This window comes from Sciurus carolinensis, chromosome 2, assembly GCF_902686445.1.
Source record: "Sciurus carolinensis chromosome 2, mSciCar1.2, whole genome shotgun sequence".
In the NCBI taxonomy this organism is placed as follows: Eukaryota; Metazoa; Chordata; class Mammalia; order Rodentia; family Sciuridae; genus Sciurus; species Sciurus carolinensis.
This window is the reverse complement of record NC_062214.1, coordinates 160,668,882-160,694,925: the sequence shown is the minus strand read 5'-3', so window position 1 is coordinate 160,694,925 and position 26,044 is coordinate 160,668,882. Positions and strand designations below refer to the sequence as shown.

The 26,044-nt window shown below is 35.3% G+C and overlaps 1 protein-coding gene across 1 annotated transcript in view; it reads right to left on the bottom strand.

Moving 5' to 3' along the window:
* Positions 1-8,071: 8,071 nt before the first annotated feature.
* The window catches only part of Slc38a6 (solute carrier family 38 member 6), a 63,684-nt gene continuing 45,711 nt past the window's right edge, over positions 8,072-26,044 (bottom strand). Inside the window, 11 exon segments of the mRNA XM_047540077.1 lie at positions 8,072-8,878; positions 9,053-9,147; positions 9,253-9,397; positions 10,538-10,662; positions 17,535-17,635; positions 18,029-18,108; positions 19,913-19,966; positions 20,200-20,265; positions 24,488-24,516; positions 24,519-24,545; positions 25,009-25,091. Of these exon segments, the coding sequence (XP_047396033.1) occupies positions 8,798-8,878; positions 9,053-9,147; positions 9,253-9,397; positions 10,538-10,662; positions 17,535-17,635; positions 18,029-18,108; positions 19,913-19,966; positions 20,200-20,265; positions 24,488-24,516; positions 24,519-24,545; positions 25,009-25,091 (886 nt within the window). The 3' untranslated portion in view covers positions 8,072-8,797.

Genomic DNA, 26,044 nt, shown 5'->3' with positions numbered 1-26,044 from the left:
TACAGAATTCCACCATGTGAGGTAGCTCAACAGGGTACGGCATGGTTCTCCTGGGAGAGACAACTCACTCACCAAAAGAGAAATAGAATGGTAACTGCCAAGAGACGCAGGGAGAGGGCAACGGGTGTTGTTGAATGGGCACAGAATTTATTAGTCATGCTGGAAGAGAAAGTTCTAGGTATCTTCTTACAATGTGCATATAATTAACAATACAATAGCATACACACAAAACTTTGTTAAGAAGGCAAACACATTAGCTGTGTTTTGCATTTTTGTAAAAAACAACTAAAAAAAAACCCCTATTATACTAAGTAAAAAGAAGTCAGAATACAGAGGACTCTGTCCTACGCCAACATTTGCACGTGTCTGTGTGCCAGTGTATCTGTGTATTCTCTCTCTCTACTTAATTGGTTGGGGTGGAACCTCAACGTATTAGTTTTTGCAAAGTTCCTGGGCAACTAAAGTTGAGAGTCACTGCAATAATCCAGATACAAAGAAGCAAAGGCTTGAATTCAGGTAGGGATTTGGCAGGAGGTTGGAATAAAAGTAAATATAGGGGATGGGATAAAGGAAACACAGAGACATTTCAAAAGAAGATCTGACATGATAACAGATTGAAGGTAAAGAATGAAAAGACCACATAGTCTATTAGAGTCCTTTGTGCATTCATTCAACAACTACTTATTAAGTTACTCCAGAGTACCAGGCACTGTCCAGCCTCTGAGAATTCAGACAAGACAGAAGAGTTCCAGTTCTTATGAAGCTTCCCTTCTAGTGGACACAGACAACAAACACACAAACAAGTTTACCAGTAGTGACCTCTATAAAGGGTGAAGTATGACCCATGTTGTGGACCACAAGATGGTTATGACCATAAGAGGTCAGGGAAGGGGTTGACACTTGACCTGAGACTTAACTGATAAGGAGCCAGGTTCTCACTTTTTTATTTTGGGGGTACCAGGGATTAAACTCAGGGGCTCTCAACCACTGAGCCACATCCCTAACCCTATTTTGCATTTTATTTAGAGATAGGGTCTCACTGAGTTGCTTAGCACCTTGCTTTTTGCTGAGACTGGCTTTGAACTCTCAATCCTCCTGCCTCAGCCTCCTGAGCTGTTGGGATTACAGGCGTGCGCCACCATGCCTGGCTGCAAACATTTTTTGAAAAGAATGTTCTAATTAGAGAAGAGAGACAATGAATGGGAACAAGCTTGGTGTGTTCAAGGGACAGAAAGGCCTATGTGGCTAAGAGTGAGAGGAAGACAGGTAAGAGAAATAAGTAGATACAAACAAAACTGAATCTTGTTGACCACAGCACTGATTTCATTCCTAAATGAAATGGGAAGGGAAGCCCTCGGAGGAAAAGAAGCAGGGCAGTGACATGACCTGATATACGTTTTTTTAAAAAAAGTGGTATTAGTGTTTTGAACAACTATTTTGACTTCAGTGTGAAAACGGATTGTAGGCAGCAGGAATGGAAGCAAGGACCCCAGCTGGGAGGTTAGATGAAAAGAGCGGGGCAGCTGAAAGTCAGGGAGACTGGGGACAGGAGTGGATTCAGACATGTTGAGTTTGAAGTGACTGTGGAAAATCCAAACAGAGATGTTCTGAAGTACCAGAAATACAGAAGATGGATGAAAGTTCAAGCTGTTCCTGCTAAGTTGAGTGACACTCCCAGGGGAGCTGAGGAAATGCAGATTAGATGACACGGGATATGAGCAGCTTTACTGAATGAGTAGACTAACAACTTCAGAAATATTTCCAGTGGTGGGTTGCAGTTTTATCTCTTGAGTGGGATGAAGAAATGGAAAGATAATGAAGGATGTCAAAATCAAGAAAATGATGATTAATTCACTAGAATCAAGATTCAAAAAAAGGTTAGAATGATGAGCGGAAGCTAACAAGGTGAAAGTTAATGTACAAATAACAAGTGTGTGTGTGTGTGTGTGTGTGTGTGTGTGTGCGCGCGCGCATGAGAGAGAACTTTGTTACTATTAAAAAATACCTGAGATGATCAATTTTTTAAAGGGGAAGGTGTAAGCTGGGTGTGGTGGCACACACCTGGCAATCCCAGCAGCCGAGGACACTGAATGTAACATTAAAGCATTATGTGTGTGTGGCTGCTGAATTTGGCAGGTCAGATCCAACGGATAATAAAGACACTATCTTTTCACAAGAAAGCACTGATTTTGGTAACAATATGGAAGCAAGAGCAAAAGCAGAAATAATAGATGAAAGAAAAAAAATATATTATCAGACTGGGGGAAACACCAGCACCCGAATTTATGTAGCTAAGGAGCCCCAGGGCAGCTTTTCGGGGTTCAGACTGGGAAGTCCCTGGCAGATCCTCCTCTCCAAAGTCTCATTCCCTGAGGGGCTGCTTAAATACAAGTTAGAACAAGGTAAGCTCCATTCTAACAAACTGAATGACCTGGTGACCCCCTCAATGACACTTCATCCCCTCAAGGACTGGCCGGATCCCCAAAGGGAGGGAGTGATAGCCCTGAGATAAGTGAATGACTCTGAGTTCTTGTGAATGAACCAAACTCACTGAGAAGTCAGCATTTTTAGATGTTCCATCAAGGGTATGTTAAGGTCACAGCAGGCACATAGGAAAGACCTTTAATATTTTCCTTAGTACTTTACTGAGGCAGGAGGATTCTAAGTTCAAAACCAGCCTCAAAACTTATTGAGGCCTAAGCAACAGAGATCCTGTCTCAAAAAATAAAATTTTAAAAAAGGGCTGGAGATGTGGCTAAATGGCTAAGTTTACTGGGTTCAATCCCTGATAACAAAAAAAAAAAAAAAAAAAAGGTTTATCCTGGCTCACAGTTTTGGAGGTTTCTTTGCCTTTGAGCCTGTGGCAAGAAGGTACATCATGGATGCAGCACATGGTGGAGGAAGATGCTCACTTAAGGCAGCTGGGAATCAAAAGAGAAAAGAGCAAGGGATGTGGTCCCACAGTCCTTGAGGGTATGCTCCTAGGGACCAGGACCTCCCTCTAAGGTCCCACCTTTTAAAGTTTCCCCCACCTCCCAACAGCACCAAGCTAAGGACTAAGCATTTAACACCGGGGGCCCTGGGGGGCCATCTAAGATTCAAACCACAGCAGTGCATGTGTGCACATTCTTTCATATTAAAAACATTTAGATTAACAGCTTAAGTATAGGGTTCTAGGAATCTGACAATTCACTTGAAAAAGGCCTGGAGCTCTTGTTGATCACATACTTTATGTTTCAAAAGTGTAATATTTTTGCTAAAAGAGCTGATATAAAATGTTGATAGTATTTATTATAAAACAATAAAAATTACTTTTCTGGAGAAGAATACATCAGTAATGAGAATAAATGTATTGGTCAGAATATTTCTAGAGTACTATTTTCTCACTGCACTGCTGCCTAAGGGGCTAAAGCAGACAGAAAAGGGAAGAGAGATACATGGCTGGAAATCATGTCATTTGTGGAAGAGTCAAATAATTAATTCAATTGTACATATATTTAGTCCTTAGGACTTTAGTCAAGTTTTTCCCCAATATCTCATTACCTAACCTGATGAAATAAGGTGTATTTCTCCTGGTAGAAAGAAAACTCAGCCTTTAAATATTCAAAGTCTTCACTAAACTAAGAGAATTAAAGTAACTTGTTAAAAAGAAGACAGAGGTAGAGAAGGAATTTGAACATAAGGGAAGTTTGATTTCATAATCTTTAAATTATAAATATGTAGGCTGGGGATATAGCTCAGTTGGGAAGAGTGCTTGCCTTGCATCCACAAGGCCCTGGGTTCAATACCCAGCACCACAAAAAAAAAAAAAATTCATATGTATATGAAAATGTATGTATAATTTTTCCTTTGTTAAGCAGTTTCACTTACCGAGTCTATCTGAAAAGATTCAATTAGAATAATCACAGTTGTATCTGAGCTTTTCTCAGGATGTCCTATTTAGCTTTGCAACTATAGGACTAGCACAACTCCTTAGACACATATATTCAGTATCTGCTGAGTGAATTAGCCAACCCCTTTGCTTGTTTGTGCATCAGCTCACAGAGGAACATTAGATAAAATATACATACATTCAAACAAGTGAGAAATATTTCTCTGCAAGTCTGTTTTCTTTATAGCATCCCATGTTACAATGTCTTTTCAGCCATCTGTCCCCCATACCCCCACCCCTGGCAACTCAATTTTCCTCTCCACCCATCTACTTTGTCCCATGGGTGAATAAGGCTTTCACTTCCACCTGTCCACTTGGCCATCAGCCAAAATGAGTCTTCCTGCTCTTCATAATTGCTTGTCTTGATTGACAACCCAGGAACTAGGACAACAGATCATCATGATAGTAAAAACATATATCAGATTGTTTAGGAAGAGTAAGAAACAAAACAAAAGAATTCTGACTGCAGCAAGGAAATCACATTTAAAATATCTTTACTCATCCTCCACCAAATTTTGTTTTCCTACCTCATTATAGAAAGACTGTAGGAAGGGTACTGGTAGAAGAATAAATTATTTGTGCATATAAATTAGCAAAACAAATTTCTTGGTACTATAAAAGGTTCTAGGACATTCTAAAGTTAAACAAGATGATGTCTAAAATCCAGGAAGAAAAATGTGAAGGAAGCAAAGCATGTTTAACATAGGGCTAATTCTAATGCAGGCCCAGGGTACCATTAAGATGCCAAGAAGAAAAGCAGGGTAAAGTTAATAGAGTTCAGTCCATTTTTTTCTAGCATCTATCTCTGTCTCTGAAATTGTACTGGCAATGTCAGCACTCCAGACAGCACAGAGAAGGAACGCTCTCCACACCCTGCTATCCAAAGGTTATCCGGTAACCTGATCCTGCAGACTACAGGACAGAGAAAGAGGAGAAAAATCTGTTCACATTAAAAAGAGATATTTTAATTTATTAACATCTCACATAATAGTCACCATTTTATTTGTGTTAAGATAACCTTATACCTAGACTCCAAAATGAACCTTTTCAAGATCAAATGATTGTAGCACTTCCACTGGGTGGTATACACATTTCAAATACAAAATAGTACTGATACAATGGACACAGTGAGAGAGAAAGGAAACTTTCCCGAATGATCTATACTGACTTCAGTATCCCAGGACCATGGGAAAGAAAACAATTTCTTAAAGTATATGCTCTATATACTTAGGGAAATAAGAAAAACAAGATTCTGCAAAAATTAAAATGGTTTTAGGAGAACAAGAAGGCCAACGATTACCTCATAACCCATTAAAAGCATAAAATTTATCTGAAAATGGATTTTTTGCTTTTCCAGTGGTGACTTTACCAGGGTAGTAAACTGAGGTTTACAAAATGCTGTTAGGAAGAAACAGTATAGTACAGGATCAAACAAAGAGGTAGGTTGATTTGGTGACTTGCGACCCAACAAATGCCAAATACAGAACTGCCAGATAGTAAAGAATCTATGGTCCTTTCAAGACCTCAGTTCTATACCTAGAGTTTAGTGAATTTCAGATCGTGCCTGTAGATGGAAAGGTGGGTGGAACACAACAAAGATTTCCAGACCTTGGGTGTTTAAAGGGCCTTCACACAGTAAATCACCCTACTGCTGTCCTGTTTTCTCCCCAGCCAGACTGAAATAATACAGCACCAGCAGAGGTGTGAATTACCCCCATTCATCTTAATGGAGTGTTAACTTCAAAGGCTTGTTTTAACCATTTAAATGCTAAGCTCATGAGTAAACATTCTGTTAAAAAAAATGTATAATTTAAACATTGAACATATGAAAGTAATTTATAGTCTTGGTATTTTGTCTTTTAATCTAGCAAACAAGTCTCTGAATGTTAGAAAAGTATGTAATTTGTGCTTTACTTAGTTTTATTTTAAATAGTTATTACCTAATAAATTATGAACATTAAGCCTATAGAAGGTCCATATTTCCAGAAGAAAGGCTGAGGAGCACTTGAACAAGGTGTCTTGGTAATACCAGTGAAGGGCACACTGCTTTCGCCAGTCACCCTCCAAGCTCACAGAGAATATTGTGTCTCCAAAAAGGCAACTGGATAAGACAGAATATTAAAGTAAAATGGAAATGAACACTGCTGAGTCGTTTTTCTTGATATTAACTAAGCTTTGTGCAGAGCGTTCCACAGGTTATTAGCCCCTTTTGCCAAACCTTCCACCACACTATCTCGAGAGAGAGAGGGAAAGGGGGGGGGGGACAAATGTATTAATTGATGCACAGCTGTCATCACACTTAAGATTTGCCCCACCCCCCCCCGGGGGGGGGACCCTTTGCATCTGTTGTGGATTTAGTTGGTTTTTTTGGGGGGGATATTACTGGAGTTAGATTTATTTAAGCAGCTGAGCACCTATGTGTTCTTGGAACCATAAACAGAAAAAGTGGGTACAAGTAGCAACCTATCAGACTGATGGGCTCTGAAGCTTCATGGGAGGCCTGGCCTGGCTGTGCCCCTGGGACTGTGCTAAGTGCCTGGTTTCAGGAAGGCATTAGGATGAGAGTACAGCTGGGGTGGAACTGTGGGAAAGCACTAAAAAGAGTGCTTTTGGAGCTGGCTCTCCTGTGACTGAAGGCTAGGAAAAGATTCTGAATATAATAGTTGTATAAGATGAGCCGGTTCCCCTGTGAGTGAAGGCTAGAAAAAGATTCTGAATAGTTGTACAAGATGTGAGGTGAAAAATTCAAAATATGTTTCTATGTTCTTGGTTCAAAGTAATTTAATTTTACAGGTACAGACAAAAGGTCAAAGAAAGGGGACAAACATCTAGTCTACTGAGAAGACCATTTTGGTCTGCATCTAGTATGTAGAAGGATATTTACCCCTGTCAATACCACCCTTTATAATAGGCATTAACTCTATTTTATAGGTTTGAGAGTGGAGGCGTAAAGAGGTCAGGTAGTGTGTCTTCATTGAGATCTGGAGCCAAATCTTTCCTTCTCAAAAGCTTTGCCTTTTCCTATTACACCATATGTTCTCAAGTTGCCAATGCAGTTGCCAATGCAGTATCTCTGAGCTTCTCTTTGAAAGGCTCAGTTGTCAACTTTGCAGCCTATTTTCTAGGTTGGAAGAAAGAGGGCACCTGCAAAAGTGTGCATTTCCTTATATGTAAATTGGTGCTTTGCATGCAATTCCCTACTTTACATGTGGACTGGGATAGGATTACATTTTCAGTGATACACCCTGGCTTCCATAAACTGCTAAACATGTGTCAGAAGAGCCCTAGATTCTGGCTTCAACCAGATATTAGTCATGTCAATGGGAAAACTGCAATGATTTACAACATACAAACAAAATATAATCTAAATGATCAGTATTTGTTTCTGTTTGTCAAGTAGAATGTTACATGTTTTAATGACAAACTGATAAAGAACTTTCCAATACACATAATAACAGAGGAAAATCTCAAAAGTTTTTGGATAAGGTTTGGAGGTAGGGCAAAACACCAAGTGGAAAAACCTAACAGTTGTATTATTAGTGATTGATGGTGACAACATTAACCCATAAGCTAAGAATCAACAATGTATATAAACTCAATATACTTATTTCTTAAAAACAAACTAATAATTCACTCAATATATTTAAGAACATTAAAAACTTCTGCTCTGTGAAAGATACTCTTAGGAGAATTAAAAGGAAAGCCACAAAGTAAGAGAAAATCTCTGCAAAACAATTATCTCATAAAGGACAGGCATCCAAAATATACAGAGAATGCTTAAAAGTCAACAATAAGAAAACAATCCAATTAAAAAACAGGCCTAAGAGTTGAAGGGATACTTCAAAGAAAACATGCTAAGGTCAAATAAGCAATATGATCAGATGATCAACATATGTCCTTAGGAAACTGCAAATTTTAAAAAATGATATAACACTACACACCTATTAAAATGACAAAAACTCAAAACAATGACAATACCAAATGCTGGGCATGGATGGGGAGTAACAGAACCTAGCACCACAAGAACTAAAAACCAAGAACAAAAGAATACAAAACTAAATAGCCTCTTACCATTGAATGTAGCAATTGTGGTCCTTGGTATTTACCCCCCAGAGCTAAAAACATGTCCACATAAAAACCTGTACCACAAAGATTTACAGCAGTTTTATTCACATTTACCAAACTTGGAAGCAATCAAAAGGTCTTTCAACAAGTGAAGGGATTAAACAAACTGTTGTATGTACATACAATGGAATATTATTCAGAATAAAAAAAAGATGAACTATCAAGTCACGAGAAGATATGGAATTAACTTAATTGTATATAGTTAAATGAAAGAAGTCAGTCTGAAAAGGACACATACTACTATATGATCCCAACCAGATGGTATTCTGGAAAGGGCAAAACTACGGAGACAGTAAAAAGACGAAGATAGAGACAGTGGTTGCTAGTGGCTTCCAAGAAAGAACCCTAAGGTAAACTACCGACTTTAGTTAATAATAATGTTTCAAAATGGGCTCATTAAGTGTAACAAATGTATTACATTAATATGCGATGTTAATAATAGGAAAAACTGCTTAATAATTCTGAAGACACAAAACTACTCTAAAAAATAAAGTCCAGTGATTTTTTAAAAGTCCCAAGTAAACAAAACATTGACTCAAAATAGTTAAGAGCATTCTGAGTTTGTTTCTTATTTTGATTAAACTGCTATATTCCTACTTTCCCCTATACACTGCCATAATGCTCTGCTTTTCTGTTAATGATTTCCATAAAAGTGTATTTTTTCATCCAAGTGGCTTCCAGAGTTATTCCTTCTGGCTTATGTAGGTGAATTATTCTTCATAAGAAGTAGGAAAATACTTTTCATTTATTAATCCAGTCAAACACAATGAGTGCTAAACTAAAATTCCCAAGCAAAATTCCAGAGATGAGCAAAACAAAAGCCTGTGGAAATAAAAAAAAGATAAAAGAACAATTAAAAGTATTTTATAAACCTCCATCCTTCCCAATAGTGTCTTTTATAATATTTTGACATATTTGATATATATAAAATAATATCAAATGACAAATTATTTCTTAAAAAAGAAGTCTTAAAAGAAACAAATAAAAACAACCTACCCCAAGTTTTTTCCATGAAAGAAAATCCTCTCTGCTAAGTTTTAGGTAAAATAGTCCTGGGAATACAAAAATCAAACATGTTGATGTACTGGCACCTAAGTAGGAAGGGAGAAAAAAAAAAGTTGTTGGATTCAGATGTGAGTTGGAGTAACAATTTTATCCATCTTATTATGCGGATTTTTTGGAAATGGAAAACTTACCAACTACACCAAAAACATTTCTAATGTCAGGAACATAAATTGCAAGTAAAAGAATGATGATATTGAGTACCAGAGTGATCAAAGAATGGAGAATCCATGAGAATGGAAAATTAGAGAAAAACATCATCATTAAAGCTTTTCTGGCCTGTATAAGAGAAAAGGAAACAGACTTAAGCAAAGAGGAAGCATCAAAGGCAAAATATTTGCTTAGCAAAGCACATGTATAGTAACCATAATATTCTTGTCCCCAAACCATTTAGATTCCAAAACTATAGCATAAATTATTAAAGTTTTCATACATATAAACTGTTTATTACATAAAACTTTCTACATGAGCTCATAAAAATTATTTTGCTTCAGAGCTAGAGAAAATTTTCCACAGGCATTTTTTTTAGGTTGTATAATTTTAAAAAATTACCAACAATAACACTGTGTGATGAGATCTCAAAGAATCATTTTCACTAAAGTCAAGAGAAAAAAATGATTTAAAACAGAAAAAGTTCTTATGTCATGAAAAAGAAATACCACTTACTACTTTAGCTTATATTATCTGTTTCACACATGTAAATATGAATAATTGTTCATTACACAGCCCATAGCTAGGTAGGCGGTCACATTCCACGAAAGGGTATCCAAACCTTGGTGCACTCTTGGCACTGCAGGATGCATAGGGAGGGACAAACAATCTTGAAATCTCACTTCTTAAAAAATTCACTGTAAGATTCAAGACATCCATCCATGCAGAGGCAGTTTTATGCAAAGCTTTTGTTTTCATTTTCTCAGAAATTCTTAAGATTCTTAGGTATAGCAACTAGATGCAGAATGAAAATCTGTTCTGCCCCTTAAGTTATAATTCTAGAGCAAATAAAATATTTTGAGTAAGATTAAACTAGCATGTCTATGTGAAAATAAAACTACAGTAAACCAGTAGGAGCTTATTTTTGCTGACTTGACTTTTTCCTCTTTCATGCACATTCTTTTGAAAGTAGAATACAGAAAGGGGGGAGCAAAACTTTAGAACTACAGTCTCTAAATTGGAAACAATGCTGTGGGAGAACGTAAATCTAAACTAAATCTCAGAAAGCACAAATTAGCTTAGTGGTTCACTGTTATTTTTGTGCTTTCATGGGGCCATATGCAAGTATGAGGTCTTTGATCAATTACTTGACAAATGAATAAGATATACAAGACTAGACGTGATTCAAAGGTTCTAGTCTGCAAAGAATTAGTGTTGCCATATTAGGGAGCCACTACACAAAGCAACAAAATCTTTAAGCATACTTACAGGGAAGTGGATTAGAGGGACTGTCAAAAGCACAGCAAATAGTATGCATAACTTCACAGTCATGACAACAACATCATGTGGCAAGTATTTACTATAACCTTGTAGTAATTCTGACTCCACTTTGTCTGCAAATTAAAAAAACAATATTAAGGATCACATTATAAACTATGTTCTAGGATGTCAATAATAGCAAAATCATTTTCTGTTGCGCTAATGGATCCTAATAGATTTAGATTCCCATTACCAAATCCATCTCTGGCCTTTTCCCTATTCCATGAAATATGAAGACATTAAATATATTCTTGAAACCTACATTCTTTTTTTTTTAAAAAATGAAATTTGAAACCAGGACAGGCAACACCTACAAAATTAATGTGTTTAAAAATATCTCTTTAGAACTTTTCTACAACCTGAGGGTTTTGTTGTTTTCTTATAAAGTTGCTTTCCCATGTATTCTTGAGTTTGGTCCCTATACCAATATAAGTAGGTAAGCTTAAAACTGTTAAATCACTTGTCTGAGATTACAGAATACAAAGGAGCCAAGCTGGCAGAGTTACACATCCAATGTTTTTGCAGGTGCCCGAACTGCTACCTACACATCAATACCATGATTATTTTCTCATATCTCACAGTGTTCTGTGCATATTACCAGTTTTGTCAACATTTCATCTGCAGATTCATCCCTGGTGGAAGAATGAAGTGTTAGGGATAAGGCTGCTTGGAAGCCAGGGCAGCAGTCAGGCTTTTTGCCTCACGGTGTTCCTCCATACTCACATTGTCTCCCCTTACCCCAGGTCAGCTGAAGAAGAGTGTGGGTATTCAAGAATAGTTCCATTTCAGTGCCAGTGGGCAAAGACTGGTTAGTACTTGAAACAGAATGGTACGCACATGCCTGTAATCTCAGGGGCTCAGGAGGCGAAGGCAGGAGGATTGCAAGTTCAAAGCCAGTTTCAGCAATTTAGCAAGGCCTGAGGTAACTTAGCCAGACCTTGTCTCAAAATAAAACATAAAAAGGGCTGGGGATGTGGCTCAGTGGATAACACCCCTGGGTTCAATCCCTAGTAACCAACCCCCACCCTCCAAAAAAACCAAAAAAACAAAAAACAAAACAAACAAAAACACCCCAAAATCAGAATGGTGCTTTTTAATTTGAGAGTACAGGTTTTAGAAAGGATGCTTTGGGGCAGATTTTTTTTTTAAGAGGTTTATTTAGTTCACAGTTTTGGAGGCTGAAAGTCCACATAGTATCTGGTGAGGGACCCCTTGACTATATCACTTCATGGTGGATGACACCACAGTGCTGGGGTGTGTGACAGCAGGGAGAGATCAAGTCAACTGACAGGAAGCCAAAGAACAATTTAGGGGTCAGGCTGAGGCCTTTATAGCAACTTACTCTTACAAGAAGTCATTTCAGAAGACCAGCATTTCCTTCCAAGGGCAGGGTCCCCAGTGACCGAAGGACCTCTCAGTAGACCCTACCTCTTAAACGTTCCATCACTTCCCACATCATCACATTGGGGACTAAACTTCTCACACCTGAAAGCCTGGAGGGCAAACCACATCCAAACCATAACGAGCATATACTAGTCTATCAGCTGAAAGGACTAGGTAAGGAGATCACTCCAACACTACCAACATGGACAGGTTTCTGAGTCTCTAGTGCTTGTAAGTTACCAAGGACAGTGATGGAAAAAGCTACCCTGCCTCTTTCTCTCTACTTCTCCTTCACTCTGCAAACAAAACAAAACAAAACAAAGTCCTTCTCACCAAGAATGAAGGATATAAGAAACTTCATAGCAAGATCTTGTTTCTCAAAGGCCAAGTCCAGTTAGGTTTCCAGGAGGGAACAGAACCAGGTATATCACAGGAGTGGGGAGAACAGAATGAAAGGTAGCGGCTTGGAAGGAATCTTGGTGGTCTACTTTCTCAGGGACCCTAAGTCTTTTTTTTTTTTTTTTTCCAGTACTGGGGAGTGATGCTAGGCAAGTGCTGTACCACAGAGCTACGTCCCACTGCCCCTTTTTATTTTGAGACAGGGTCTTGCTAAGTTGCTGAGGCTGGCTTTAAATTTGTGATCCTACTGCCTCAGGAGTCTCAGAGCAGCAAAAAAGATCTCTGAGAGAAAAACAGGTCTCAAAAATGGAAGTAAAGTTAAAAGTAAAGTTGTAGGCCCTGTTATGGTTTGGATGTGAAGTGTTTTGGGACAGAATTTTAAAAAAATCAAATATAACTGTTTCCAAGGACCTTACAATGTAAAGGGGGAGAAAGACAAATATACATAGACATAATACAAAGTGTATACACACATAAGTACTCATAAGTGGTAGAAGGTTCAAACAAAGAGCTATGGTGATTCTAAAGTAAGACCACAGAGCAATGTTCAAATTTCACCACTTACTAGAGGCTTCTCTGAGTCTCAGTTCCTGCATCTTTAAAATGGGGACAATACTACATTGGCCTATAGAGTTACTAGTCAATGTCTGTGTGCTGGCATTCAAAGCTGTGGGAAAAGAGATTCTCTAGAAGCAAGAAGCAGCACAAGTGGAAGTTTTGAAGTAGCAAAGGGAATGTATACCTGAGAAAATGAGAAGTCCAGTCAGTACTGTAGTCGCTGAAATATAACATGCAGGAGTATAGACAGGGTAGTGGGAGACAGGGCTGGAAATGCATTAAAGACTTAGGAATACAGTTTTGTGTAGGGTTTAGCCCAATCTGGCATGTTACAGTCCTGTAGTACTGACTCAGGAAGAAGACTGTATTATAATCTGAACTGAACATAAGTATTAACTGGAAGAAAAAAATAAAACAAAACAGGGGTAATAGAAGGATACTGTCATAACCACTGAGAGGTAATGAGAATCTGAACCAGACTGGTGATAATGGAAATAGGAAAGAAATGAGTTGTCTAAAGTATTATAGAAAAAAGTTACACAATGTGGGACTTAAGTAGGAGACTAAGAAGAGCCAGGAAATCTGGATTTTATTTCCAAATCTGTGAGATACTTGGGAGTTTTTTTGGGAAATATGGCAAACTATTTTATTCCCATTTTCTGAATCATAAAATAAGCTATTAACACTTCTTACTTAACAACCTCATAGACTTTAAAAGGTCTGCTTATTATGCAATATTTGGGCAGTGGCCTGGCTCACGAGAGAACACTTTTCCTCACCACATAATGCTTTAACATCTGTAATTAGAGTCAATAGTATTAATTTTTGTATATACTTATAGGTCCCTTTAATCTTACAAAAATTTGATATTAACTAAGTCTTGGGAGTTCTGGATAAAAGGATTCCAAGTAGCTCCACAAGCCTGAAGAACTAGATTATTACAAATTCAAAATATATGTCACATGTCCACTTTCTACTTTCCCAGGATGAAAACCTTTCTTCTGAGTCAGTCATTCTGTGTTCTTAGCTGAGCTGTAACATATGTAAGGGATAGAGTATAACATGCTTCTCTGGATTCCAATAAATCTTCACAAATCTCAGGGAGGACCTGCTGGCGATCTCTGCAAGTTCTATCTGCTATTAAAGTCAAAAGGATGTCCTGTTTAACACACACTGTCAAACAGGGTCTGAAGCTTATTAAGATTATCATAAAGTAGCAGAAAGAATACTGGATTAGCATTCAGGAAACCTGCCTTAAATTCTGTGACAGGTCACTTCATCACTCTGGGCTTTAGCTGCTCATCTTAAAAAAAAAAAAAAATTAATCTAATGATTTAACTCCAGGCTAAATAAGATCTCAGGCTCAATTAGCAATTTCTATCCGTAAGACAGAGCCCTTGCTGTCCTTATAAAAAGACACATAAAAGGTTTTTCTTGCTTATGACTAATAATATGAAAAAGAACCACTGTAAAGACTAAAGCAGTTTCTGCATCTTTCTGACTTTGGAGAGGAGTCATTTTTTTGTTTTTTTGATACTAAGGATTGAACCCAGGGGTGCTTTACCACTGAAATACTTCCCAAGTTCTTTTTATTTTTTATTTTGAGAGAGGGTCTCACCAAGTTGCTGAGGGTCTTACTAAATTGCTGAGGCAATTTATAATCCTGAGTTGCTGGGATTATAGGTGTACACCACTGTATCTGGCAAGAAATCACTTTTATATCATTGCATCTGTCTATACATATAGTTACCTGTCTTCTTATCTATCATCTACCTACCTACAGTGTGATTTTTCTTAGAGGTATATTTCTCCATTATATAAAATTTGGATACACTGAGGAATTTGCATTACGGGATGGGATTAAGTCAGAGACAACAAACATTTTATCTGATAATAAAGCAAATCCTTATCTAGTAAGCATTTCATTTACATGATGAAATCCTTTAGGTTTTGTTTTTAAGCAACAATAATAGATGGATGAATAATGATGAAGGGAAAGGGAAAGGGAGAAGAGGGAGGGAGGGAAATTTTTATATATGTGGATGCTTGGAGTTTAAGTGAGCCAGGTTTTCCCAAAAGTTCACTTAATAAAAACTTGGGATGAAGGAGGGTTCTACAGCATAATCTTTGAGAAGGCAGCACAGTTAATAAAAGCACTGGATTTGGAGAGAAACAAAATTGTCAAATCTTGACTCCATTATTCATTAGTTACAGTTACTGACCTAATTACTCAACCTAAATGAACCTATACCACCTTGCAGAGTTGTTGTAAGGATAAAGTTAGACAATATATGTAACATATCTGACACTTAAATGTTAGCTCAATAAATATATTAGCATCAATCACTCCTCCACATCCCATTCAATCTAAGCTTCCTTTCTTACAATTTAATACAGTTCCTAAGAACCTAATGATTCATACAATTAAAATAACTATTTCTCAGTTATCTTGGAATCGGTAAGGCCATCTGAAGTTTCTTTCAGGTAGTTCTTCTTGTTTATAGGGAGGAGAATAAGGTCAGTATTTTTGGACTCTTTTTTCAATGCTGAAGATCCTAAAAATAATGCAGACTGAGTATCCCTAATCTGAAAATCCAAAATCTTTGAGCACAAAAGTCTGAAAATATTCTGAAATCCCCCAAACTCTGAAATCTGAAATACTCTGATCCCCAAAATTTCAGATAAGTGATAACCAGTAGTATTTGTGCCAGGTGACAATCTTAATTTTTTAAAAAATGCAGCTATTCTGCTATACTAAATCTTTTTGAAACCTAAAGAGGTCCAGTGTTTTATTGAAACAGAAATGTATTATTGATTTCAAGTCTGTATAAAAAATGAATAAATTGAAAAACCAAAATAAAGCATGTATGTTCAAGAATTTTGCTTTTATTAGTGATGTTCACAAATGCTTGATATTCTGTTTTCACTTTCTTTGTAGTGTGTTTGGCAGGGCACCATGATCACACTGGAAAAAATGCTTTCCTTGAAGGTGCACAGAGAGCTCTATTACTCTCATCCTGTATCAGTATAAAAATGCAATAGCAGATTTAGATGTATGGGGTGGCTTTTATTACTGCTGAAATAACACAGAGACAGCAAAAAAATAAAAACTACAGAGAGCAATTATAATTTTCCCCCACAGAAAATGCCATGGTAATACCGCATATACAGAAAAGCTACATTTAAACTATTTTGTTAAAAATAGAAAGAAGTACAGTACTAAAAGAGCACCTTAAATAATGAAAGTTACAACAATAAAGCCAGCAGTAGTTCTCATTTGAGGAGGCGGCACAGTTAATGCACGTGATAGTCCCTCTGTCATGTGCATTTTACATATAACTCATTTCTGCCTCATTTCCAAAGGGCTGAAGAAATGTAGCAGTACAAGTAAACATTGTCACAAAACTTCAGGCTTGGGAAAACTCTGGGCAATAAGTCTTTACTTATTAATTATTAATTATTAATCATAACATTACTACCCATCACAAATGTCTAAAACCTGAAACAAGCTCACAAGACTATCAAATAAGAAATAAAAGTCATTAACAACTAAGTATTATCAAAGTAATAACAGCCATTTACTTGCAGAATTGTAATAAAAGCATTCATAAACCAAAAAGAATATGCAGAATTTCACAAACTGAGTGTAACTTGATTATAATGTGTTTTTATTTAAGTTAAACAAGTATGCTCACAAATTAAACAAGAAAGTTTACAATTTTTTTTTGTTCTAGAATTCTAAGTTTTATTTTTTTCCTCAAGTTCTTATAAAAGATAAAACAACCCAACCAAACAAGAAGGGAATTTTTCCAATGTATATACAAGAGAATTTTATTTTGTGAATTTAAAACTGTTTTTAAGAGAATTAAGGAGAAAGGTTATAGTAAATCACAGAATGCACGTCTGAGGGATTCTGTGATCTTTAAATCTGGAGGCAGAGATACCTGACATCTAAGTGTAAAACTAAAATCCAGTGTAAAATTCTTTCCTTTTCTCGACTTGTTCTTTTATAATCAAGATGATTTACTGTCCCAACCCCCAAACTTCTGAACTAGAGTATAATATACTGAATATGCAATTTTAAAGAACCAAAATCATTATTTTGTAGAAAGACATCAATGTCCCTAAGCCTGAAATATACTTAGGTGTATAAGAAAATTTTCATATAAAGTCATTAATCTTCAACTTGATCCATCTTTCTAAGAGAAAGAGAATCACTTCTATAAGGCCCCTAGTGCCACAATATTGGACTATACTCTGGTGGCCTGAACAAATTAACTTATTACTGAAAGGAAGAAAGTCTATAGTCATGTGTGAGATCATCTATATAATAATTTATTTTGTGATTTCTATCCAACAATATACTCACTGGGAATGGTGGTGCATGCTTATAATCCCAGCGGCTCTGGTGGCTGAGGCAGAAAAGTGAGTCAAAGCCAGCCTCAGCAACTTAGTAAGGCCCTAAGCACCTTAGCAGGATCCTGTCTCTAAATAAAATATATATATTTAAAAGTTGGTGGGAGGTGCTGGGGATGTGGTTCAGTAGTGAAGAACCCCTGGATTAAAAAAAAAAAAAAAAAAAAAAAAAAAAAAAGAATATACTTACCATAAAATGTGAGGTACCCAAAGAGTGCAGATATAAAGTAAATGAGAAAACTCAGAGCAATTGCTGTGTTGGTTACATTCTGCATTCTTTTCTTTGATGGACTAAAAGACAAAAATGGCAAAGGTAGAATTCATGATCTGAATTATAGATAAACAAACGTCTCCCAAATTAGTCAAGAAGATTCCTCAGTTTTTCAAGATCTAATCTATATAGATAACTATATATATATATATATATATTATATATATATATAATTGCACACTAGAATTAGTAATGTGGAATTTGCACAGGAAGATTACATGTCCAGGAAACATTCTCAACTTAATTAACTCTTGTTTGCTTTGTTTTCTTTCATTTTAAACTAACACTTAGAATCCAGTGATGAGAAGAAGGGGTTCACAAATAAGAATGTCATTCAATCTAATGAAAGTCCTCCAGGTTAAAAAAAAAAAAAAAACTTAATACATTTAAAATATTTCAGGATTCTATAGTACCTTTGAAGTTCACAGTATATGGGCAATATTGAGGTATGGCAGAGAAATGAAAAAGCCATGGTTGGTATAGCATAGGCACTCTGAAAAACAAATTTTAAAAGACAATTATTAAATGCTATCCTACTGAAACAATTTGACAACAGTCAGTTCTTTTAAAAAATCAATTTATTTCATCTTTCACGAGTCATCTCTTTATAAGATTTTTTTCTTTTTCTTTTCAGAGAGACATACCTATGGTCACCAGCAAATGTTTACTTAGCTATACTAGCCAGAACATTTTCTGGCTGACTTTTTACCATTTTGCTTTATTACAATACTACTTCTACATTGTTTAGTTAAGATAAAAATAATTTAGGTAAAATGAATAATATTTAGATAAGATAAAAATAACACCTTAGAAATGTTCTTATTGCAATTCTCAGTCATTACCAATATATGCATAATTTTAAATACATCTTATGATTCTAAGCAGCAATAATTGTTAATGATTTTGTATGGCTTTCACCAATGCAATCCAAGGGAATAATAAAAATATTAACTATAACTTTGTACTGCAAGCATCTTTGTCCAGGATCTCTTTCAATGAGAATGAGCATCATTTATTCTAGACCTAAAAACTCCTTAAGATTCCATGGAATACATAAGTTTGAATTTTGTTTTGTTTTTATTATTAGAATATTTAACAAGAGCCAGAGGGAGCTATAAAGGAAATAAGTTACCATCTAAATGAAAATATGGCCTTTACTTTTCTCTTTTCTGCTCTAAAAATATTTTCCCTTAACTAGCTTTAGGCTCTTCAGCAAAAGAAGTTCCAGATGAAGACCTTTTTTTAGGATATAATGCCTAGACTCATAAAATATCTGAGAGGGGCTAGGAGGAAGGAAGTTGTAGAGTTCCCTGAGGGTGGAACAGGGGAATGAGAGTTTAATTCACAAATTCTCTGTTTCAAATATTGCTTAATTTCCTGACTTGTCAATTACTCTACCTAGATCTTTAAGGCACATGGAGATCTTTACCATGTAAAAGATGTGGTAACCTCCCTTGTGGGGCTAGAGAGACATTTCTCATTTACAGACTCGGGATATAAAGGAAAATTCTGCATGGAGGAGTAACAACACTAACATTCTACAGTACAGAGTTGCACATGAATGGAGGGGATTCTATCTGGGTCCTACAAAATAGCATTTTGGCAAAATTAATGTAGGGGAAGAAACCTGCAGAAACAAGGAAGACTTTGTGCTCTTCTACAAGTATTTGGAAAGCAGAGACCATCCAGATCACAGTTCCTGCATCCTCTGCTGATGCTCCGGGGCTCCTGCAGGCATTCTGGAGTATCCTACAGCTCTTAGGCTCTTAGAGGAGCAAGGGGACTTAAGTTTTCTAGTTTCCACCATAAATTTCAACTTTGGAATGTTGGTCAGAAGATATATTGGCAGCACTCAATTGCTGGTCCAATGATGAGGCTGCTTAGCTACAGACCAAAGTTCTACTCACAGGGGAGGAGTTTTTGATTGTAATTGGCTATTTAGCTTTACAAGTCCAGAGGGCAACAGGAAGTCTGTATCCACAGAGGACCTTATTGGCCAGACCAGACATTCGGTAAATCTGTTCTTTTAGGCAGAGGCCCATTTAAAACAGGCTCCATTTAAAGGCATGCCAAAGGGCGGGGGGGGGGGGGGGGGGGGGGGGGGGGAGGTGGCTGTTTCATAATGGGCCACCCTGTGTTAAATAATATTATTCTTCTGGTAGGCAATCCTATACTTAGCACATTCATGAAAATTAATTAGTTACAGGTACAAAGACCTAAGAGACCCTGTTACACAAATCTCTTAAAACTTGAAATGTGAAAAATCAACCAAAAGTATCTGTTAATAACTTACACACCTCTTTGGAGAAATGAAAGAGCTTTGGTTTACAATCATCTGTAGCATTTGAAATCTGTTTAAGAGTATTGAGGGGAAAAAGAGAAACCAACAGCTATTAAAAGTCAGAATATATCAACAAAAATGAATTTATTATTACTAGGCTTTCAAATCAGATTATTTCAAAGCAAAGTTCCAAAATGCATACAACCAACTACTTTTTCATTAATGAGGGAAAACAATTATTTGCCTGCCTTTTTACCCTTTTTAGTTTAAAAGTACAAACAACAACAAACTAAAAATTATTACCTGGAAGAATTCCTCTGTGTGATTTAATGTCAGAGGACAAGGGATGGCCCATTTTTTAATTATTATCTGTAAGAATAAATATACTCATATTATTTCTAATAAAATTCATTGATTTCAAGTAGGTCAAAATTATTTTCATTAGTCTAACACCATGCCAAATAGCTAACAGAAGATTCTTTGATGAAAAGATTTTTCCCAATTAGAAGGGATCATCATTTAATTCAGTGACCTGTGGTAGACTATGGGGGATAGGACAGAAGGTGCTTCACATCTGCTTAGTAGGAATCTTTTACATCGAAGACTGGGGTACTCTCCCGTCGGTTTTCAAAACTTTTATAGCATCAGTGTATTTTTTTTTAAGTTCAAAGGGGGAATGTGTTTTCAGTGTCAATGGTACGGAAATATGAACATTTGTGTCAGTAGCAGTCAGAGAAATATTAATAGCAGGTTTGGAAAAGGCACAGGGAGAAATGTAGAGACTTTATGTAAAGGGGGACCTCAGGGATTTCTGATGAATAAGTACTTTCCCCCTCCTTACTTTTTTAGATTTGTATTATTTTTGGTGAATGGGGAGAAAGCTGGCTAGAATAAGAGCACGTAACTAGGGAACTTCAGCTGGTAAAAATAAATTAAAGAAAAAACATTAAGAGAAACCCAGAGGGATGCTGTTTCCCAGAAATAATCAATGAAAATGTTTCAGGATTTTACTCTTAATTGTGGTCATCCTGTTCTGGACCTGAAGTTGTAGCTGTGTCAACATTACCATTGTTGCCCTTGTTTCAGGCACATAATTACTCTGTAAATGTTTGCTCCGGGCTGAATCCCAGCATACAAAGGGGCAAAGGAGAATAAAGGACGCATTTGTCTTTTGCAGGAGACCAATAAGTAAACACTATTCCTATATGGTATTTATCTAGTTTTGGATCTTAACAAATTAAATCAATATTTCATACTATGATAAACAAATCTAAAGAAAACATATACTTTTAGGATTAAGTTAATGAGTGAACTAAAGAGTCACTCAATTAAAAATCTCACCAAGATAAAATAAGGAAGGGAAAAAAATGTAAGGATAAACTGGGCAAGCTGCTTTGACACTCCAAGGTAAGTTTTCAATACAAAATAAAATCCAATCATCAATTTACCAAGAGGAAAAAACAAAATCAAAAGCACAATCTCACTATTTTTTTTTTTTTTCTGAAAGGTTTTCAAAAAAGGATGAGGATGAGGTAATGGAGAAGCTGGAAAAGCAAGGTCATTACTGGTCTCTATCTTCTGCCATGCTGACACAGTTTCAAATTTAGTTTCTCACATTTTCCCCATACCAACAGTGGTGCTGTTGGCAGCAAAGCCATTTAGTGAGAATTGCTGTGTACCAGGTATCTTTTTTCCTTTTACATAGAGAAAAACTCTATATGTAAGCTACCTCATTTCAAAATATTGCCAAAAATGCTACAAAATAATCATTATGTTTTTCATTAGAAAAACTCATCAACAGCCTGATTTTATATTAATGTAAGTTCAGTTACTATACCTAATTTCTGTGCAAAGATCCATCCCAACCCCAAACCTGTATGGTAGAATAGCATGGCTAGAGGTGCTTTCCTACAAAGCAGAAGCACACAAAAATGCAAAGAGACTCAACAACAAACAGTAAATATTTGTAAGGAGTTCTTGCTTGGGTTGAAGATAAAACATGGTAAAAAGATAACTCTGGGGGTCAGAAAGACCATAATAAAAAGTAGATTAAATATTAAAAATATCTGTTCACTTGCACAAAGGTTCTTCCTTCTCCCTGCTCCAAGTCCTTCCCAACTTTCAAGGCTTAGCTTGTTTTACTTCCTTCCAAACTCTTCTTTACTCTAGCTCTCAGTGATTCTTCTCTCAACTCTTGTGACTCCTACTTTGGAGCAAACAAACTAGTATTTCATTATGTAATATCTATGGTGTTCTCTAATTTTTCCCTAATAACTTAGTCTTATCTTCCCAATTAGACTGATTGATTTCCCCTACTGGATTGACTGGATTATAGTGAACATGCAAAACTTTCATACTCTATCATACCTAACATAGTGCTCAAAGCAAGAAAAGCATTTAACTTGAATCTATCTAAATTTTGACTAATGATTTACTGAAATACTACTTAAAACGGTAATATGTACTTAAAACTTTTGAAAAGAATGGCAATCCATTTGTGTTCTAAAATGGACCAAAAAGGTATTTAAAAAAAAGAAAAAAAAGGTAAATCCATTTGGTTTCTGTCATTTCAAGCCATTGCCAAAACAAATTTTATTTTAAAAAGTTTTAGAGGGAGAAAATTTATGTTGAAATTATGTTGAAAATGAGAATAAGGGTCTAGGAGAACAGAAAGAATACAAGTTTTGATTTGTACTGTTTGAAGAGTACATTAAAATAATAGTTTTCTGAACTGATTTGAAAAATACAAATGTTATAAAGATTTACAGACGAAAATAATCAATGAAAATATTGTCATTTTTCAAAAAATATGGGTTAATATATATGCATATATATGTAACTGCTATTTCAAATATCCTAACAGCTATTTCAAAACCTAACGCTTACTAGAGAATCTATAATAAATGTCAACAAAAAAGAACATTAAAAAAGGTATAGAGTACTTCTCATTATCCCATTGTGAACCAAATTTAAACTTCTCACAGGTAAAAATCTGAGCAAATGGTTTGTAAAAGCATTACAATAAATACAGAATAAGAGTAGTCTTTCTGTATGACAGCTATAGTAGAAATCTGTATTGAATTAAAGAGTATCTGTCATGACAGAAATGAAAACTACAGTAGACACATCACATCAATACATTTCATTTGTTTCAAGCTATTGACTATGAAAACTAAATTACTCCTACCTTCGCAATGAGAAATGCCAATTATCTATGAAGGAAAAATTTAGTTTGTTAACTACTCTGATTCTCTTCAATACTCATATATTCATTTGCATTTGCAGGGCACTTCTAATTATGCAGATGCTTCTCAATGATCAACTTATAATGAAAATATTTACTGTTTCTCTCTTCAATATGGAATGTTCAAAGTGTATGTTCAATTCATTATTTGTCAGACAAGAGTCAGAAAATTGTAGGGGGGATGATTTTAATGTTAGTAAATTCAGTAAAAGATGTAATGCAAACCCTATTAAACACCTTCAGATTTAAGAGTACCACAGAAAATAATTACTTTTGTACAGGGTCACTTCCACTTCATTTAAGTAATTTAAAGTTATTTTATCCCTGTGTCTCAGAAGATGGTTTAACCAAAGTTAAGGCGATGTACCCAAAACTGTTTTGACAGTTTTGAAATCTGCTTCTGTAATATGGCTTAACTATTAATGTGCTGTTTTGCTTATAAGTGTGGCATTTTTCTTTCATTTATTTCTCAATAACAATGAAGAGTTTAACCAAATTTATGAAAAGGCTAATGGGTATATATATTCTTGGCAAGTTATAATGTTTAATCCTATTTGAGGTTTGATATTTAGATATTGACTATGGTATAAAATGCTATGAAAAGAAAAACAGGGTTTAAAAATTTCACATGAAGATTTTATCTTTATAAAAATGTTTTAAGATCTGCTTTAGAACAAAAAGGAAATAAGAATTTTAAATTCTATTTAGCTTTTATATTATTTTATAAATCTCAAAATAAGTTAAATTTAACATCTGATATTTTCCTCTTACAAAAAAGTGAGCTAATTTAAAATAAGAAAGAATATATCCTACATATGAAGAAAAATATTTATTCTAGTACTATTTTCATAAGAACTTATTTACACTGAATAACCAGAGTAGAGAGGAAAAAATTCAGGTAAGCTGGTTCTTATTACATCTCCTAGAAACTCTTGTTTCATCAATCAAATAAAATTTCAAAATTAAGATGACTTGTACCAAACTGACTTTACAGATCAGAGCCGACTGCTTCTTCACACAGTACTGTACATAAACAAATATACCCACACAAATAAATCTACTCTACATAGGGTTTGAACAAAATTGGTATGCTCTTCTCTCTAGTTAACTGTCAGAGATACTGAATTTGAGATGGTGCTCTAGCTAAGATTCTTTAAAAAGAATGCAATGAATGAGATAATTTTGTGAAAATTATTAAATTCTTTCATGAACAAAATTATTTTTAATAACATATTGAAATGAAATGGGCTACCTTCCCAACACAAAACAGACTTAAAAGAAGAAGAAATCATTAATATGAGTCCAATTTTAGGGAGGAGATAAGCAATGCATAGATTTTAAACTTACCACAAGAGCAAAGAACACCATAAAGAAAATGATAAACTACTTGTGTAGCCAAGAAAGCCTGTAAAATAACAGTAAAATAAAAAGCAATTTATAAGGAAAGTGATCCTAAACGTACAGCTAAAGCTATACATCTTGGGCATGTTTTCTATTATAGTGCTTGGTATCTGGGCTTAGGGCTCAGAATAACAACATTCCAACTATCTGTCACAGATCATTTATGTAGCTCTGTACAGCAGAATTGGAACTGGCTTACCACTAATGGTACACTGTAAGGAAAAGCTGCTCTTTAATGTTCCGCTGTAAAGATTTTATTTTAGTGGGGCAGACAAAATACTACTGCAAACCAAATAATAGGTTAACTAGGCAGGGTTGAAGGCTGAACAACCTAAAATAAGGCCAAGTTTAAAATTATTCACAACTACCACCTTTCTGCTAAAAATATGGTACTATGAAATTTAAAAGCCTCTTAATATTTCTCTCTCTCTTCTAAACAAATTATGTACTCTTCTACAAAGACTTACCTATTTTGGGAAGAAGAGCAAGAGGAAACACTATGCCAACACAAATAATTATTAGTAGTGTTTGTCCATCCAGATACCATGACCTATTAGGAAAAAAAAAATCTGTTTTAGCCACAGGTCTCCAGTGTTTGTTCTTACACATGTGTGTGCACATTCACATATTACAAACATTATAACCATTAGGAAAGGCCTACTTCTTTTTGTTAAAATATTCTTATGGGATCTTATTATTCTTATTAATGAATTTACATTTAGGCAATATATGAAAACAACTTTTAATTACCAAAATATCATTCCACTTAATATTCTGTTATGAAACTAAATATTGTGTATATAGAATTTTCTCTGATTTTGTAACAGTATTGCATTCAACAGCTCTCATGCAGGTAGAATTTTTTCTGTTTTAGATGATTATCTTAGAACAAACTGCCATTATAAAAAAGCTATCAGTTTTCAACCACCAAAATAATAAATGCTTAAAAATAAGATAATGGTCAATGTTAGGGAGAAGGGATGAGGTGTGCAAAAACCCGGTAAAAGTATAAACTATGTAAATTACCTTTACAGAAAGCAATTTTGCAATAGATAATAAGAGTTTTCAAATAATTATATCCTTTACCATTTACAAAACACTATTAAAAATAAAGAAGCAATCAGAACAAATATTTTTGTATAAATTTATTGAGAATATTTAACACAGTAAAAACTTAAACATCTAATACCACTACAATTTTGAAATAGCAATATTATGAATTATTCAATAAACACAGTATGTGTATATATGTATATATGTGTATTGCATGATACTGTTTTGAGGAATGTAAATGTAAATGTATTAAAAATTGAAAGGAAGTACAATGTATTGCTAGCCGTTATCTCTTGGTGGTAGAAAAATGGGTAATCTTTCTTCTTTGTAGTTTTCTATATTTTTCTAAATTTTCTGGAAGGGCATGAATTACCCAATCAAAAAGTATTACAATCTGCATATAAAGATGTTAGAATAATGAAAGAAAAAAATCAGTTAGTGTGCTTATGT